General features: G+C 41.7%; 3 protein-coding genes across 7 annotated transcripts; 2 read left to right on the plus strand and 1 right to left on the minus strand.

The window, feature by feature from the left end:
- The first annotated feature begins 1,294 nt into the window (after nt 1-1,294).
- LOC112459870 (bcl-2-like protein 1) lies at nt 1,295-4,740 on the plus strand. Its single transcript, XM_025024241.1, has 3 exons — nt 1,295-2,409; nt 2,633-3,094; nt 3,172-4,740. Exons 1-3 carry the CDS (start codon nt 2,116-2,118, stop codon nt 3,289-3,291), a joined length of 876 nt encoding a protein of 291 aa, XP_024880009.1. The 5' UTR covers nt 1,295-2,115; the 3' UTR covers nt 3,292-4,740.
- A 1,936-nt stretch (nt 4,741-6,676) lies between these two features.
- On the minus strand, nt 6,677-11,524 carry LOC112459864 (potential E3 ubiquitin-protein ligase ariadne-1). Of its 5 annotated transcripts, none has more exons than XM_025024230.1 (8): nt 11,114-11,524; nt 9,275-9,687; nt 9,011-9,190; nt 8,859-8,921; nt 8,554-8,769; nt 7,921-8,478; nt 7,605-7,831; nt 6,677-7,514 (listed from the first exon to the last, which is right to left on the minus strand). In XM_025024230.1, exons 2-8 carry the CDS (start codon nt 9,482-9,484, stop codon nt 7,433-7,435), a joined length of 1,536 nt encoding a protein of 511 aa, XP_024879998.1. In that variant the 5' UTR covers nt 9,485-9,687; nt 11,114-11,524; the 3' UTR covers nt 6,677-7,432. The 5 variants fall into 5 exon arrangements, with proteins under 5 accessions (XP_024879998.1, XP_024879995.1, XP_024879996.1 ...); XM_025024227.1 differs by having other exon boundaries at nt 10,789-11,524; XM_025024228.1 differs by having other exon boundaries at nt 10,775-11,524.
- Nucleotides 11,525-12,013: 489 nt separating this feature from the next.
- LOC112459865 (serine/threonine-protein kinase ULK3) lies at nt 12,014-18,365 on the plus strand. The gene is made up of 8 exons (XM_025024232.1): nt 12,014-12,288; nt 14,475-14,626; nt 14,782-14,996; nt 15,128-15,354; nt 16,010-16,271; nt 16,377-16,574; nt 17,104-17,288; nt 18,113-18,365. Exons 1-8 carry the CDS (start codon nt 12,202-12,204, stop codon nt 18,215-18,217), a joined length of 1,431 nt encoding a protein of 476 aa, XP_024880000.1. The 5' UTR covers nt 12,014-12,201; the 3' UTR covers nt 18,218-18,365.
- The last annotated feature ends 404 nt before the right edge of the window (nt 18,366-18,769 follow it).

Consider the following 18,769-nt stretch of genomic DNA (forward strand, 5'->3'; position numbering starts at 1 on the left):
GGACCAGTTTCAGCATAAGCCTTTCGTGGAAATGTTACCGCGCTCGCGGTTACATTCACCGAATATGTCCTGCGTCGTCTCATTGTATCGTGGATTTGTCCGAGCGCGTATCGCGTAGGGATTCGCCTTGGCTTGCGCATGCGGAATATATGAAAATGAATACATATATGCACGATACATATGGAGGAGTAAAAACCACAGTTATGTAAGTCAAATTTTTAAAAATATTTTATCGTGTGCATAGATGCAATCTGTACAATATATAAATTGCATCTATGCACACGAGAAAATATTTTTAAAAATTCGACTGTGGTTTTTACTTCTTCTATATAATACCGATTTGAATCCAATCGAACGCAAGAGTCGCTTCGTTATCGATATACTCGAATATCTTCAATTCGCTTCCGATTTGAGGGACGACTCGAGGGAAGAATTCTCTAGCTAGCTTCATTGTGGACGATTTTGTTACTCGCAGGGTCTACGGTAACTGCGGCCGAGACTTTCACCGTTTCTCCGCGCCGCTCCGGCGAATAATGCATCTCTCGCGATATACGAGTATACGTGCGAGCGCGAGCGCAATCCTGTAAGGAATTCAGGAGGGAGAGAGGGGCGCGCGGAAAAGCTGAATGAATACAAATTTCTCGACGGTTGCGCAAGCGACCGGTGACTCGAAGCGAAGGAGATAGGAGATACCGACGCTCTCCAAGCCTGCAGCTCGCGAGCGAATGCGATCCCCAGGATCGGCGTTCGCTCCGACATTTCGAGCAACAAAGAATCTCGCCATTCATTCGAAGCTCTCTCTCTCTCTCTCTCTCTCGAAATACTCTCGGCCGAAGTAATAATCGCGCACCGAGATGCCGCTCGAACAAACTCGGCGGTTCCGTCGAAAATTCCATTCCTTCGCACACAAGCGCACCGCGCGCGGATAAAGCTGCACGCACGTGCATGCGTGAGAAAGAACGCGCACGCCAGAAAGGGCTGGGAGCTGTCGGCGAGTGCCCCGACGAAGGAGGAACCGAGACGGCGCGCACCGACAGTATACCGACACATGGGCGCGCGGCGGCCGCGTGTGTATGCACACGGTGCACGTGTCGGAGCGGCCCGGTGGTGGGGCGGAAACGTGAATGATCCATAGAGAGTCGCTGCGCTTGTGTGCGACGGTGTAGCGCGCGCTGCGCTCGTGAGAGTGCCGTCGGCGGCGATCGCCCGGCGCTGCTCCGCGCTCACGCGCCACGGGCTCTCAACTCTCTCAACTGGCCCCCGCGCGCTCGACAAGCGCGAGGAGCCTGACGTAACGTGGGGCGCGGTAATCGATGTAACGTCCTTCAATCACAATACGCAATACGCAAAATATCGTTGTCGTTACATACGTTTCTCGAGGCTATCAGAGATACCGGGTCGAGCGTCGTCGCGAACGGAACAAGAGACCTTCCGTTCAGCGAATCGGCTTCCCCGGCTCGATCGTTAACGCTGAGAAACGCTGAGCCATGTCATACAGTACTCGGCAATCGGCATTACGCGGCGCGGTGGGGTAGAGAGCCTCGAGATAAGCGGTAGTGGTAGTGATGTGAAACATTCGTGGGTCGGGGGGCTGGTTGGCGGCATCGGCAGGCAAGAAGACAGGCAAGCAGGCCGAGGGAGCGGTACGGTACAAGTTGGGTGCGAGACGCGGAGCAAGAGCGGGAGGAAACGGCACGGCGCGGCGCGGTTTCGGCTTCTCGGCATCGGCTTCGGCTTCGGAAATGGCCGCGGGAAAGTAGAGAGCGGAGCGTTTTGTCGCTGGGGCTGGCAGGCTGGTCGGTTGGGTTGGTTGGTCGGTCGGTCGTCGGTCGGTCCGTCCGTCGGTCGGTTGGCCGGGTTGAATCTGGTCGTCGGTCGTGGTCCAAGTTTTTTCGGAGCACCGCGCGCTCGTTCATCCGGCCGCATCGGGGGCGCGCGATCGATTCTCACGGCATCGGACAATCTCGGAGAAGACCAGCGTGAGATGTGAGAGCCGACGGCATCAGGAGACCTGAGGAGAGACGTTGGGAAAACGGAAACGACCTCGACGGAGCGGGACGGAGAGCAGAAACTCGCGGTTCCTCGCTCGGTCCGGCCACGGCGAAGAAGAAGAGGATGGCCGGCGACGACGGGACGACGACGAACAATGAGATCCTCGACGCGGAGGGTGGGGAGGAGGGGCAGGGTACGTCAGCGCGAGGGGAACTGCATTCCAGAGTGGGCGGCATTCTGGAATGCGATCCCCCCGGTAACAGGAATTCGTCGAACGAGCGAGTCGCTGCCGCCGCCGCCGCTGCCACTGCCACCGCCACCGCCACCGCCGTCGCCGTTGCTGACAACGAGGACGGTGTCTGCCGATATGCGGTCGGCGCTGCTAACCGCGCTATGTCTTTCTTCGAGATGTGCCAGGTATCGTATATCGGTGGTGTAACGGCTTGTCGGTCAACTCGCGCCGGTCCGATTGTCAATGTCCGCGATCGTTCAAATCATGTTGAAACTCACTCGCGAACGTGGGAAAAGCTTCGTACCGGACTTCCGCTTATAATTTCGTGTTTCACGACGTGACTTTTGCGACGATCGCGAGAAAAGGAAAATCCGGATCAGTGGTTCATAAAGTGTCTTATCCTTTTAGATTCGACTCCAGTATCTGTTCCCGCAACTGGGTCCACCCCCACGTTACAATATCCACGACGACTCCATAGAATCGACCGCAGAGATCCTGGCCAACGACGTGATACGGTACTTGCTGAAGGAGGATATCTATCTTATATCCCAGGATCCGGTCTCCCGCAGCATGAGGCACAATGTATATCAAATGCTCAACAAGCACAGCATTCTTTTCACGAGTATGGTAAATCGTTTGAACGTCGTCCCGGACACCGCTTATGAAACATTCATGGGGGTCGCCAACGAGCTGTTCCTGCACGGCGTTATCACATGGGCCAGGATTGTCTGCTTGTACGCCTTCATGGGCAGATTGGCTTTGTGGGCCAGGGACAGAAGAATGCACAGTCTTAAAAAGAAATTGCCATTGTACGTCTCTAGATATGTTGGTGAAAACATAACGCACTTCATCAAGGGCTATGGCGGATGGGTAAGTGCGCGCAATCGTTAATTATTGTTAAAAATGTTTCGTACGAGATACACAAACCTAGCGTTGCCGTTTTGCAGGAACAATTGTGCGTCGAGTACCCCGTGGCCGAAGAAGTCAGCGGCGCGGTTTGGCGGAGTCTGTTAATGACGGGCGCCACTCTCGGTTTGATCGCTACGATCTTATCGGTGACTTCTTGATGGAACCTCAAGACGGGATCGTGCGACTTGAGTACGTTTTGTTCGAAAAGCCTTCGCGTACTTACGTTCTACGGGAACACTCTCGAAAGGGATGCGTACCAATTTTTATAAACGTACGCACAACGTTGTAACATTTCACCCACGGACATCGGAACGATTCGATTCAAACGGAGCGCTTGCTACGTCTATACGAGAAACATGGAAAATTAACAAAAGATACATCAACGCGTTGACACACATAATTTTCATATCAATGTCACTCGGCTTAGAGGATCATCCTACTTTTTATGTAACTCCAGCGAGCATACATAGCATGAGCGACAGACAATGACGCTAGTTTCCTATTACAATACCTTATAACAGACTAGTGAAATTAGTAGACAGACTATCTTATTTAATTCTACAAGAATAGACATTTTATATTAAAAAGTAATTCCTAATAATAATACTCAAAATTGAAGAAATTCTTAGAAATTTACGGAACAAGAAACAAGAATCTCGAAATTATGTTGAATTTAGGTAGACGCAATCTATTTATTTATAATTTATTTTAGGTAGAAAATATATTAAATAATAAATTTTTTTCGAGTATCTTTGGGTCACATAAAAAACCGATCGCAACCACACATTTTTAAACTTTAAGGCATATATGTAATACCGACGAAAAAAACAATGGCTACGAAGCTATACCGTCATGTATATTCAAATAATGGCTACTTTTTTATATGTTGATATATTCTATTACACTTGCAAAAATTTTATAAGCATATTCAGAATAAATACTTTTATAAAATAACGATCGTTCTCCTGTAATCATTACTGAAACAAGAGAAAGAGATTTAAAAAAAAAATACCTACTACAAAGATATAATTAATTATCGATCAGTTTTCGCAATTCCACAGAAAATTTGATTTCTTATTTGTCGATTCCCATTTAGTATTAAAATACATGTAGGTATGCATTATTCGTGTTTGCTACAAAATTAATTTCTCATGTACATTATCGCGTATCAATGGAAATTTACAGGGTAGAGCACAAGTTACTGTTATGAAAATTTAAATATAGTTTTATGAAGCGATTACATTACTACAAATAAAAACCGCTCATAAAATAATATAAAGACTTATTTACAATGGTACAAGTACTTTTGTTTTCTGGGAAGACATCGAGTCAACATCGTTAGAGCATCTTTAAATGTATCATAAATTATAAGCGATAAGTATTAATATACTGTTGCGTATCGTGATAAAGGGGATCAGTCTTAATCACTACGAAAATACCATAAGCGACGTACTTTTGATGTATACGTTTGCAAATAATCAAAAATACTAACTTCATATAAAATAACGCTATCCATTCCTACTGCAGTGAACACAATCCTCCTAACCGTATCTATGTAATCTAAAACATTAATTAATGAAGAATAATAAAAAGATATTGACATTTGACATTCCATTCATATTAATAGCTTGAAAGTAAGAAATGTAATTCTTTTCTGTAGAATGTGTTAGGATGTGGTACAAATTAACGTTTTCGAATATCATAAGTAGCAACATTTGCATGCGGATAGTTTTGTTTAAAATAACATACCTATTTTAAAAGAGGCTACGTTGTATGTCAGAACTGCGGCTTATCGAGCCTTTTGTACGAATGCGGAAAACGATCTAAACTATAATAAACCTTTTTGTACACGATAAGTATATTGTATAATAGGGTGCTGGGATAATAACTTGCCTCTCTTTATTTCTTATAACCAAAGAGGAGGATACATTTCTGCCAAGGAAATATATTAACTGTCGTTTTCAGCGTCGAAATCTCGTACATATTTTCATATCCATGAGACTACTGAGATCTAATTTCACTTAAGATTTACAGTGTATGTATGTATATATGTGGATGGATGTATGTATATGTATATATATATATATTGTAATATTTACAATATATATTTATAATTATATACGTTAACAAAAGGCAACACCGAACAATGATCAGAAATCTATCCCTAAGGGTCTCATAAAGATGATGATGGATGATAATGTACGTATTGGTTTATAGCTACAAAAGTAAAGTCACGATTTTTTCTATATATTACAGTTCACTAGTAAAATAGTTTATTTTATTATCGTATAAGTTTTACCGTTGAAATACTCATAAATACTAAATATGAACGGATAATGAAATCCTTGACACAATAGTTTGCAATTTATTTCAACTGAAAACCAATGCCTTATGGTGCTTTTTCAGATATGTCTGATAGTTTGACAGCTAAACATTTTAATTTCATATATGCACACATTTTTTTTTCACGAATACGAAGACTTGACCTAGAATTCAAATTTGGATCATATACAAGAAATTTTGAATATTTACGAGTTTTTTTATTTTTATACAAGATCATCAAGATCTTTAATACACCGTTACAGTTTACGAATTGAGTGTGAATATAGATTATAAAATCACAAACTATAGAGGGCGAAATCTTGGCGAGTATATCTAACAATTTTCTTATATCTAATCAAATTTTGCGACTGTACAGAAAACAACTGCGTTTCAACTTTTATTTCAGATCCTAATGTGCATAATAGCAAGAATCAACAATTTCGGTTTAATAAATTTTCAAAATTCTCTACTTTGCTATTATCGATATTACTATATTTAATTGTATGTATTATGCATTTGTGTTGTGGATATATATACTATATTAACTGTACAAACGGAAAACTCATTTCGTCTGCCACTTTATTTATTATTGACAATTATAAGTGATTATTATATTTGTAGTCAACCTTTAATTAGTTAGCTAATTAAACATATCGTCAGCGTTATGCAAATGAATATCAATCAAATCGAATAAAAGAAATAAGAAACAATGATAAAAAAAATAGAATGACAAAGACAAGATAATAGATATTTTCAACTAATTTGAAAAACAGCTGAATAAAATTGATATAGAATTATTATTTTTATTAATCATGTACTTGCCACATACAAATAAAAGTATTTAAAAAGATATATTATTGTGCATGTGAACAAAACATGTTAGATATTAATTTTTTACTATAATATATCCATGTTAAAAATTGAGACACAATACGACAAATGCAAGAAAAAATATCGTATGCAATTTATAACATATTCAAAACATTAATTTACGAAAAGGAGAAGAATAGTAACAATATGAATATTTTCTTTGCAAGTTGACAATTGTAGTGTGTTCTACTTTTACATGCAGAGATGGAATATGGTAATATGTGAAGGATATCACAAACTTGGCCCCCTTTAATCTGCACAATGTCAGTATGAGCAATTAACCGACATTTTATATAAATTTATCTGTAAAAAAAAAGATAAAATATACATGGGAAAAAAAGTAATATTACATTTTCGCGATATTGGAAAAGATTTCGTAGTTAGGTATATTTAGCTTTCTTGAAACAGTACACACAAGGATTAAAGAAGCTCAACTAATATAAATACATAGCACTGACGATACGCATGTAGATAATTTAGCGTTTCTTAAACATTGGCAGTTGTAGCCTGGACGTATTGTGGTCCAAAATAGGGTAAAACAATTGGGATGATCCATTTGAATTGTACCTGACTTATTTTAAACAGCTATTCTTAAAAGTAAGGGGAAGAAAATAAGTCCTCGGGAAAAGCTTTCAATTCGACTAACGTCGTTAAAACATGATAATTAAAATAGTAAATTTTTAGCTAAGTCATTTTACATCGCAACATGCTAATTGTAAGTACGTTGCGAATAATGACACATATCTTGCTCGTCTTAATGAATATAACTTTTCTTAAGATTACCTAAAACAATGGGGCATTTCCATTAAGAATCAAGAATCTACAATGATGATATAACACACAGCAAGCGCAAATCAAAATATTGTCCAATCTTGTTAGTGATCGGAATTGAATTTTAATAATTTGAGTTCAGTATTAATCATAAACGACATTATACGTGTTGCCACAGAGCATATTATGTATAAAGTGCATATAACACGTTTATCACTTTGTAACATGCTCCATTTTTGTCTCTTGTTAACTCTTTCTTGGTTTATCACAGCTGGGGCAGAGGTGGGAAGGAAGAGGACTTGTGTCACCCCGAGAAATGAAACTAGCAAACATCCTCTATTCCTTGTAATCCCACCATTCCTTCTCATATCCTTCATGAACATGTTCTAAAAGCACTTTTCTCCGACTATCGCAGTATCTTTAAAAGCAAAATGTAACGTTATTTGAAAACATAAACATAACACAAGCAAGATATTTAATTTTTCTAATAATAATGCATAATCCTTACCTATATTTATCCTGAACCTTTTGCTTGATGTCTGCAAGATTTTCGCTCGTGATATCCCTTTCAAGATATTCAGAGAGGCATTCTGTAGCACTCTCCAAATCCTTTTGGTTATCCTCAAAAATCACAGACTGATTGTTCTTTTTCACATAATAAGCGAAAACGTAAGTGTACATGAGAGTCTGTCTACAGGAACACAAAATGTCAACTGCTTTCTTTAAAAATTGTACCTGAAAAATATTGAAAAATAATAACGATGGTACATAAATTTGTATCCAATAAACTTAAGAAAATTAATTTCTAATAATTATCACCGTACCTCAATCCACGACATATTATGTTGCTGCATTTCTTCCATTTTCTCCTTCACGCTGGCATACAATTTACTTTCAAACTTTAGTGATTGCATGTGATTCATATATCTATTGCAATAAAATAAATATCTTTGTAAAGCTGATCTGGATTTTTCTTGCGCGTCCCTTGCCACTTTTGCTTCCTCCTCATCATAACGGTTACAATTGTACCAGCTAGAACCATGAGGCTCCCAAGGACCAAGACATACCCAACAAAATTCAGTTTTGCAATTCTGATTCTTGCAAACCATATGATTACATCCGCCATCTTTTTCGATCGTGACATTACACTTAGGGCACTCCTTCGTATTGGCAGCGATCCAGTTTGACGTTTCGGAATCGTCATCACACTTTTTGATCCACTTACGGAGCAAATGACACTTCACAGGATCGTGCCAGTTTTCGCCACAGTGGAAACAGAAGGTATGTCCACATTTGCAAGTAACTGGTCTTGCTTCTACGTACTGCACCTTAATAGCATTGTTGCAATCGGGGGAAGGACACCATCTCAGTAACCTATTGCACTATATGAGGAAAAGAAATGTAACAAACACTTGTGACACATCCAATAAATTAAATTACGTTAATCAAATATTTACTTCGACAAAGCTATTGGTGATTAAGTGTTGATATTTTAATTTAACTTTGGAATCCTTGACAAGTCGCATAACACTGGCGTCGTCGACTAAAATGTCACAAGCGTGAGCAGCACACGCTATTGTTTGTCCAACTCCTTCTTCCATGATTTTGGTTGTCAAATATTCTCCCCAGCACCCGGTGCAGAAACGATGCCCACATTCCAGACCAGTCATCATCTAATGGTGTTGTTATAGGTTCATTTCTTTAATATATTCCACTTCTATTACTACTCTTTGAAGAAATTTGATAGATAAAATAGACTTACTGAGGATGGCAAGGTCATAAAACAGATTCCACATTCCTCTGTTCCATTTGTCGGTCTTTTCGGCTGTTTAACAATTAACAACACATGTAATATATAATTCTTGCGCTAACTCGTCAATAACGAAATACGATTAAAATAAATTGTACACGTACATTTACCAAAGAACTTTGGGAGGATCGACTCCTGCTTATCAGAGGGCCCTTCCTGAACGGATTAATGACGCGTGCCTCGGCAAATAACTTTTCTTGATCACCATCATAAAATCGTTCCATCAGCTTTTCTTTATCCCATTTAAAATGATTTAATAAAATACGTGTGGTGGTAGCCGGTATCTGTAGATTAACACGTGCATATAACATATCTCCCTATAGTTTATCTCGAGAAACTACATCCTATTGATAAGTTACGAGGCTTACTTCAACAACAGTATTGACTTCCTTTATGGAGTCAACCATGTCCTGTACAATCTCTTCCGTGGAAAGCACTTCGAATGGATACTCGTCGACGTCGGTGGCACGCTCCCGTGGATTACCAGACTCGATTTCCATAGCGAAGTCAACGTCGTCGCCACTCGACTCGTTGCCGGAGTCGACGTCGTCGTAAAGCGTTTCCTCCTCCGAATCCATCGTGTGTGGGTGTGCGTTGAATCAACAAACACCTCTAAAGGGTTCTACACTGGCGCTTCTCTTTCCTCTCTCGGGCGGCAAGTTTTCCCACGCGCGATCAGATCGCACTTAGGGACCTGGCATCCAGCACGAGCAGCTCGCAGGAACGTTGATTCGCGCCGCGTTTACTCCGGAAGACCGTCCGTTGAGCGCAACGCTTCGTCCTGGATATAATTTTATACGTTAATACAAAATATGTGCAAAATATCGGCAATCGCATCGGGGATTTAATACATTTTAACGCGCGTTCGGCGGATTTACAGATTTACTCCGGAACTCGATTTTTTCGGAGAGACACGAGGAGACGCGGGTGATTCGCGTTACCGAGGGACTCGAGGGACGCGCACCTGCTGCGAGAAAACGGCTTATGTTTCCGTACGTGACGTCATCGTTCCTCGATGCTGCCCGAATAAAGCATCCGGAGCGACGGACGGTCTTCCGACGGGCACAGAGGCGCGCGATCCTGGGACGCGTCGCGATACCGATCGCCGCGTGGCGTGTCCCGATCCTCTCGGCGGCGCGCGCGGAGGCTCCCGGGGGATTCGCCGAGGTTTCCGTTTACGGGGAGAGAAAAGGGAACAAAGTCAGCTGCCAAAACATCCGAGATGAACTCCGGCGGCGGGCGCGGCGAACGGCTAATCCCACGGCGGAGCGAAGACGTTCGCGCTAGGTCGGCCGATTGCGACGATCCTCCTCCTCCTGGGCTCGGGCGGACGATGCGATTGACGGCCGAGCTGGGCCGAGCGACGCGCGAACGCCGCGTGCACGCGCGAGAATGACGCTCCCGCGTCCGTCGAGGTCGACCTCGGCGCGAAATTATCGGCGGGATCACGCGGCTATGCCGAGGCTGAACGAAAACGCGCGCCTAAATGCGGACGCGCCTCGGAGGCCGCGTCGGAGGAGTCGACTTCGATTTTGCATACGATATAAATATACGCGCGAAGGACGAGCCTGATGCGTACGCACGTGTGTGCGTATGTATGTGTGAATGTGCGCGCGCTCGCGCGCGTCGCAACTCGGATCTCGGATACGCTAATTAGCACACGCGCGCGTTTATAATAAGGCGCTGGACGAGACACGTTAGTTCAAGGGCAATCGATTCCGCGCGCGAAGAGAGAGACGCTCGGAGAGGCGAGAAGACGAGAGACTCGTGGCGAGACTGGCAGCGCGGGCGTCCCGTTGCAAAACCGACTCGATAAAATTTCACGCGTCACGCGTCACTCCGGCCGCGCGGGAGGATGATAAACAAACCGGAGGGCACGTACGGTTGATGTGACGCCCCCCGTCGTTGAGGCTGCGTTATATCCACGATGGACGGGGATCGCGTGCTCGATTTCTTTTTGTCGGGCAACCTCGTGTCGGGGTCGGTAAGCTTTTCCAGCACGTTTCGAGATGGACGATGGACGCGCGGGGATCACGAGACTCGGAGAACGTCGCACACTCGCGAGTTACACCACCGTACACTGGCCACCGAGGCTTAACGAGGTCGGGTCGCGTGCAGCGGGCGTTTGTCCTCGCCCATCGCGACGGCCGCCGCGTTGTTGCGAGCGACAAAGAGGATTTGTGAGTGCGCGATCGCGGAGAACCCACCGTTTGCCATGAAAGGAAGACAGACAGAAAGAATGAGACGAGGGACGAGGGATGCCGGATGGCTAAAGAGAGAGAGAGAGAAAAAGGGAAAGAGAGAGAGGTGATTTCGAACGAGTCTATAGCCCGAGCACTGCTGCCACGTCTGCGACGACGCGCGACATCGACTATCGAGTCCCTCGACGATCGAACGACGAGCGTGCCACCGCTCTCCGTCGTCGACGTAGGGCCGTGACGCGGTGGCCGCGAGCCGTGAGGTCGCACCCGAAATTTCGCGAAACAATCCTGCGGGACACCGCGCGATCCGGGTGTCGGCGCGCGAGCGATTCGACGAACGGCCGCGAACTGACTCCGAAACTCCGAAGACCCGCGACGACTCCGTGACGCTAGCCGAGTCGCACCGAACCGAGAGTGATTCGTCCCACCGCCGCGAAGTGAGCCACGCTCGCGCGCCGTATCGCGCGCACAGCTGACGGACGCGCAGGACCGTTCCGCGCGTACGTTCAGTACGTACGCGCGACGCGCGGGACGTGCCGCGTGCCGCATTGTTTACAACGGGTAGACACCTAAATCGCGAATATCGCGATACGGCTCCGATCTAACCAGGCCGCTGCGTCTCGTGCTCTTTCTCTCTCTCTTCTCTCTCCTCTCTCGGCAGGATGCGACGATTTTTTGCGGCACGCTGACATCGAATCGCGTCAAAAATCGGAGTCGTCTCAATTGCATTCACTTATATGAATCGCTTTAAGCACTTTATTACATTTTATGCCGAAAAATCAATCAATATATGCACTGAAATAAAAAATAAAACTGTCTTGTTAATCCTATGTGCTCCGCAATAAATGTTACATTTTGTATAATTAACTGCGCAAGTTTCCTTAACCTAGATAAAAAAAATCTCACCCATCTTCCACTCCACTTTCTCGACAGCGATATCAATCTGTATTCGTCGTTGATAAATTTCTGCCGATTACGCCTATGTGCGAGGAAACGTGCGCACGAGCGACGTTAAAAGTATCGTATCATCGTGTCCACCCTTGCGACGTTTCGCCGCGAATGCCACGTTGAATTAGCGTATTTCCGTTGGAAAAATGAGTCTACCTAACGTGAGAGACTATTGCATGCTGGAAAAGATCGGCACCGGAAGCTACGCGACCGTGTACAAGGCATTCAAGAAGGTACGTGCGGGGATTCTCGTTTTTTCCCTCCCGTTCGAAAAGATTCCAGGTTAGGTTTGTTCGACCGCCCCGAACCACCTATCAAGCATCGATCGTTTATTTGTCACAAAAGGAGACACGAGCGCTCGCTCACGCGTTAAATTATACGTAGTGTTTTCTCTCACGCTTCTTCTCTTCCTCCCCCGCTGCCCTCCCCCCATACACTCGCCAGAGGGTAAATACGCGTTATCGCCGGAAACTCGATAGCGTTTACATCGCGCTCGTGTGCAGGGTCGGACCTGCTTTCCCTCGTGCCCTCAACTTTAATCCGGAAATAGACACCGGATATTTTTACGTAAACGATCATTTGAGATAAACTTTATACTCCAGTTAAAAGTTATTAATTACATATCGTATATTATCGATTGTTCTATAATTTATCAATATTTGAGGATATTATGATTTCTAAAAAATTAAGATATTAATATAAAACGTTTATATATATTTATTAATTTTTTTTTCGATGGGATTTGCATATTTGAAGGTTTTTAAAGGTTTGTAAAGAATAGTTATTAACACTGAAACTACTAAGAAAGTAAAATGACAACATTTTTTTATGATTATTACTTATTTTTTAATTACTTATTTTTTAAACATTTCAATTTCTAAAACTTTCCCTAACTTTTATTGAAATATACAGATAATTAATTTTATAAATTTATTTTTTCTGTTTCTCTCTTTTTTTCAGATTTCTATATAGATACATAGATATACCCGGATCATTTAAAAAATGTATATACACAAATATACATTTGTTTTTCTTGAATATCGTGTCTTTTCGGAAACGATCATTTTAATCCCTTCGGCAGAAATGCAAATATAAAGCTAAGTATACATTTAGCGAACGAACAGCGAACGCGAACGTTCGGGCACTCGCGTTATTGCTCCTAGGTTGGTTGTTTTTTCTTTCGATTGCACCAAATACTAGAATTCGACTAAATTCGGTGTTTGCTGCATGTAGCAATTGGAAATTTTTTATTACATCTGTTGAATAATGACAACGAACGTTTACGTTTGCTGTTCGTTCGGTGTTCGTTCGCTAAGTGTATACCCAGCTTAACATATATGTGTTATATTGCAGAGTCGGATTTGCTTTCCCTTGAGCCCTCAACTTTAATCCGGAAATAGCCACCTGATATTTTCACGTAAACGTAAATGATTATCTGAGATCATTTTTACATTCTACATAATACATTTACATAACATATGTGCAATATAATAAAAAAATTTACATTGTTGAGCAGGAAATTGTAACTTGCATGCAAGTCGCATGTTACTTCGTGTTTGTTGCGATAATTATTATATCGAATTTATAACATAAACTCTTATCGCACTTTATTAACTTTTATAACGTAAACGATTACAATGGTAATAAATAAATTCGCCAGTAAATAAATAAAAATAATAAAATCCGAAATTAAGCGACCCAACTGGCCAGTTCACATTTATTCTAACTCACAACGTTTCAACCATAATCTGATCCTTCTCAAGTGAGATATTATAATTTATTACGTAACATTAGACATCATGCGTCGCCAGACGTTGTATATTTCGAAGTAAACGATTACCTAGAGCGATTTCTACACTCCAGCAAGTTTCAATAAATTGGTTACAAAATATACAGGTCATAAACTCTGTATATTATTATGCAGGTTGAATCGCAGAATAAAAAGTATATAAATATGGATGTCAGTCAATAAAAAGAACTACTGTGACATGAGTTTTATTTTTTCGACGCTGGGAAAATTACTCCAGTGGGCCTATTCTGTAACTCTTAACAGTTTCGTTATCGTTATATTACCGTTGCGAGCTTTTTTACCATATATATCTGCTCAACGCCAACGAAACTGTCGTTAAGAGTTTTGGAATAGGCTCACAGGTGATTATTCTCGGATTAAGATAAATGAGGGTAAAATCCCACTCAAAAACCAGACCTAAGTAGCCAGTCCAGCATCTCGCAGATGCCAGATTCGTTTCCGAAAAAAAGTCTTGTCAATAGAAAATATATAGCGAAACATTTCTGATTTCATCGAGAGAAAGAACCACGCGACTTTTCCGTAAAGATTCTACGCTAGATTTGAAACGTGCTCCAAATTGCGAATTTTTCTCAAAGTTTATCAACGTTCTTTTGTAATAATCGTTCTTAGGACGGGAGCCGAGAGGTAGTCGCTGTTAAGTGCGTGGACAAAGGTTCGCTCTCGAAATCGGCGGTCGACAATCTCGTGACGGAGATCAAGCTGTTGAACGTCCTCAAGCACGAGCATATCGTGGAGATGAAAGATTTTTTCTGGGACGAAGGGTTCGTTGAGATTTTATGATATACTATAACGTTATCTCGCTAAGCGAATGAGCGAATTAGAATATAATAATCGCTGACGACCGATCTGATAAGGAATCACTTTCGATCGACGTATCTCTTCTCCTGAGAAACAAAAAATGCATATGTACAAACAGGCACATATACATCGTCATGGAGTACTGCGACGGCGGAGACTTGTCGAGCTTCATAAAGAAAAAGCACAAGCTGCCCGAAAGCACGTGTCGCAGATTTCTGCAGCAGCTCGCGTTAGCGTTGAGGTATCTGCGCGATCACAATGTCTGCCACATGGATCTCAAACCGCAGAATTTGCTGTTGATGAGGAAACCGCAACTAGTGCTCAAAGTTGGAGGTTGGTAACCGACGCGTCTCATTTTCCGCCCTCTTCCTTTTTTCGAGGTGACTTCGCGGTTCTCGCGTGCCTTGACCGCGGAGCTATCGCTCTCGGATGGCGAATCACGATTTATCTCCGCGCCGTTTCAGATTTCGGTTTCGCGCAGTATCTCTCCAATTCGGAGCACAAATTCACGATACGCGGCTCGCCTCTTTACATGGCACCCGAAATGCTGTTGAAGCACAAGTACGACGCTCGCGTCGATCTGTGGAGCGTCGGGGTGATCATGTACGAGTGCCTTTTCGGAAAAGCTCCCTACTCCAGCAGTAGCTTTCAGGAACTAGCAGAAAAGATCAAGGAGACTCGACCAATAGAGGTGATTCCGCGTCGTTATGATTTGTTTTACTTACGTTCTGTAAATGGACCCGGCCTAACTTTAGAGGGGTATTCTGAAAGGGTTTGAACTATTGAAAGGTCGTAAAAAGAGATATCTTTCAGGAATTTTTTGCGTATTAGGGAAACGAGAAGAGCGAGTGACGTTAAACTTTGCATGTTCTTTTAGCCTTATTTTAAGAATTTATTGTCTTTTAAGTAACAGAAACGCTCTTCTTTCTTGTTATATCCTGGTCACTATTAGAAACTCGCAAGAAAAAACGCAAACCAGGAAACATAAATAAAAAAAAAATTTTTGTTGCTTAAAAAATAGGAATATATTCTTAAAATAAGGCTAAAAGAACATGAAAAGGTTACAAAAAAATTTTTGAAATATATTTCTTTTACGACCTTTCAAACCAGAATACCGCCTTAAAAAATTTCGACATAACTTCAGCAATTCTTTTTATTATAAATACACGAATCATATTAAGTTTCACGATTTTTTGCGAGTAATGTTATGACTGTCGCGAGATAAATAATTCATTGACGTGCAAAGATCGTTAACTCGGTGACGTATAATATTACGCACTTTAATTCGCATTCGAGTTCAAACGTGATCATGAATCACTTATAAATATTAGTATTATTCGCCGTAGATGCCCAGGGCGGCTCATGTGTCAGCGACGTGTAAAGATTTGCTTATGGCTCTGCTGAAGCATAATCCTGCCGATCGTATAACGTTCGATGAATTTTTCGCGCACGACTTTCTGGACTTGGAGCACGCGCCCACGAAAGAAAATTACGATAAGGCAGTCGCGTTGGTGCACAAAGCCATTGAAATGGATACCGAGAAGAATGCAAAAGAGGCATTTTATCTTTACTGCGAAGCGCTCAGATATTTCATTCCGATTTTGACAAGTAAGATCGTTTTGTAAATTTCTTTAAACGGTCAGATATGTCTGGATTTAGATTTCTCGAATCTCTCTATGAATGTTTTATTATAATTATGTATCATTCAATTAGACGAAAGTGATCTAAAACGAAAGGAGGTGTTACGTCATCGCGTGAACGATTACATAAGGAGAGCAGAAACGCTTAAAGCGGCGTTTATAGATGAAAATAATGAAAAGCGTCCGGCGCCCGAAAATAAAGGAAATGTTACAGCCCTGCAAAGGATATCATCTTTAGAGAAAAGCTCGGCATTCACGTACAACGAACTACGTTTGTATCGTGTCGAAATTTCTAGAATAAAATGCTTACCTCAAATAAAGTGTTACATAATCGCTTTTTATTATCTACGTCCCCTGGTGGAGAAATGTCTCAGAATTTTTCCTATTGTTAATCAGAATTTCTATAAAAATTTTTAGACTCAGAATGTTCAGAATTTTTCCAATTTTTTTATTAGAACGTTTTTCAGAAAAACTCAAAAAAAAAAAAAATAAAATATATCAGATTTTTCCCGCCAACATATCTGTAGAAATCTGAATAAATATGAAAAAATCTGTACAATATTTATCAGAAATTTTCATACATATGGATATTTAAATATTCCGAAAATTCTCATTCAATTATTTCTGTGAAAATATCTGAAAAATTGTATATATTTTTTCAGAATTTTTTTCAAGTCCCAATTCTTACAAAATTTCTGACGAACTATGAGAAATTTTTTCACCAGATAAGAACATTTAAAATAATAACCCGAGAAACGCCAACTTATAGATAAAACGTAACACACTTTGTTTATTGATAGGAATTCTTAGCAAAAGTACTACGAGCATGGTGGACGCGCTTGAAATAGGAGAAGCTGCTGAGCAATATCTCGCTGAGGGCAGCTATGCTCTGGCTTTAGAAAAATTTCAGTCCTGTCTAAGTGTACTTGTGCCTTTGTTGGGTAAGGAACCTATAGGCCGAAGAAGAGATTTGCTGCATAAGCAGGTGATTGGATGAATCAGAATATTACGCTAAAGTGTGAACTCATTTCCAAAGTCTCTCTCTTCGGGTGTTTTTCTGCGAACTTTAACGAAAATAAACGTACAGAAAATAAAATAAATTATTAATATAAATGGATCGCTTACTGAAAAATATGTCTAATGTTAAATGTATGCTAAGAGACTTTTGCAATGATTCGATGCACTAATAAACAATTGTAATTTTTTTTAAATCTACGGATAATTGCGTCGGACAAGTCGACTTCGTTGAAGGGGAAGTTTGCTACGCAATTGCTTAAAATGGTTTTACGCCGCTTGTCCCTTCAAGGATATCTTCTTGTATTCTTTCACAACTCAAATAGTCTGAACGAATAGCATAATAAGAATAGTATTGTACAAACGTGTAAAAATAATATTGTACAAAAGGCTCGAGAGAAAAGCTCCCTGGATAGCGTGTATTAATCACACGGTGTGATAGATTCGTGAATATGTGTATTGTGAAAATTAAGACGGAAGCATGAGCAGTAATTTACCCTGAGAATATCGCACAGTTTGAACATTCGGCACATGTTACCCGAGGCGCCTGCTCGAGAGGCGATTACTCGTGAGGCGCCTATATACTAAAAGCATATTTACCGAAGGGTTAAACTGCCATTACGTTATTATTTTGTCATTTATAAATTAAACTAAAGTACGATCAATGTTTATTGAAATTTTTATACGAGCATTCTAAGGATATTTTGATTTTCATATTGTTTTGTTGATCTTTCGAATCGATATATAGTGCGTGTTTGTAACAAATTCATAGCTTTCTATGTTTTCAATTAATAGGTACAGATTTGGATGAAGGAAGCCGAAAGTACCAAGGGACTCTTGGCTACCAAGGATATAGACTCCCTGCAACGACCATCCGACGAGCAATGTATATTACAATAATTAATGACTATACAATTGGTGGCGTAGAATAATTATTTTGACTGTCGATAGCACTTTGCACCATTGTACAAACTTTGCCATTCGTCACTCTGTATCATGCATCATTTAATCTTTAATCAGTCAGCTAATAAATAATTTTATATTGTTATAATATGAAGATTAATTATTACGTCCAATTAATTTACGATATCAATAGTTCGGTTGCAAATAGTTCTTTCAACAATAAGGATCAATTAAAAGATCAATATTTTCCACAAACAAAGATGGACGACGATAAGCGACGTTTCCCTTGCGGCAGGCGAGGGCGCCTGCGTCGCGTATCGGCTTTACGATTTCCGGCATGATCACATGACCAAATAACGGTCGCCGCTGTTCCGACATTTTATGGAAAATTCCCATTTCTGAGCTGGAAACCTCCCCACCCCTTTTTGTGTATATATATGTACTCCCCACCCTTGGCGTGACCCCGCCACGCCATTCGTCGTTCGAAGCGCAAAACCCCACCACGTGACCGCCGGCGCCTATGTACTTTCTCCCACTCCTTCGAAATTC

Source organism: Temnothorax curvispinosus, unplaced genomic scaffold (genome assembly GCF_003070985.1).
Source record: "Temnothorax curvispinosus isolate PA1 unplaced genomic scaffold, ASM307098v1 QBEX01010178.1, whole genome shotgun sequence".
Taxonomy (NCBI): Eukaryota; Metazoa; Arthropoda; class Insecta; order Hymenoptera; family Formicidae; genus Temnothorax; species Temnothorax curvispinosus.

What these genes read in the sequence shown, in the direction of transcription:
- LOC112459870 (XM_025024241.1), top strand. Translation starts at nt 2,116, where the DNA reads ATGGCCGGCGACGACGGGACGACGACGAACAATGAGATCCTCGACGCG. An exon ending in CTTTCTTCGAGATGTGCCAG is followed by an intron (nt 2,410 to 2,632) that starts GTATCGTATATC and finishes TTATCCTTTTAG; the next exon opens with ATTCGACTCCAGTATCTGTT. An exon ending in TCAAGGGCTATGGCGGATGG is followed by an intron (nt 3,095 to 3,171) that starts GTAAGTGCGCGC and finishes GCCGTTTTGCAG; the next exon opens with GAACAATTGTGCGTCGAGTA.
- LOC112459864 (XM_025024230.1), bottom strand. Translation starts at nt 9,484, where the DNA reads ATGGATTCGGAGGAGGAAACGCTTTACGACGACGTCGACTCCGGCAAC. An exon ending in TTATGACCTTGCCATCCTCA is followed by an intron (nt 8,770 to 8,858) that starts GTAAGTCTATTT and finishes CAACACCATTAG; the next exon opens with ATGATGACTGGTCTGGAATG. An exon ending in AAGGTTCAGGATAAATATAG is followed by an intron (nt 7,515 to 7,604) that starts GTAAGGATTATG and finishes TTGCTTTTAAAG; the next exon opens with ATACTGCGATAGTCGGAGAA.
- LOC112459865 (XM_025024232.1), top strand. Translation starts at nt 12,202, where the DNA reads ATGAGTCTACCTAACGTGAGAGACTATTGCATGCTGGAAAAGATCGGC. An exon ending in GATTTTTTCTGGGACGAAGG is followed by an intron (nt 14,627 to 14,781) that starts GTTCGTTGAGAT and finishes ATGTACAAACAG; the next exon opens with GCACATATACATCGTCATGG. An exon ending in ACTAGTGCTCAAAGTTGGAG is followed by an intron (nt 14,997 to 15,127) that starts GTTGGTAACCGA and finishes GCGCCGTTTCAG; the next exon opens with ATTTCGGTTTCGCGCAGTAT.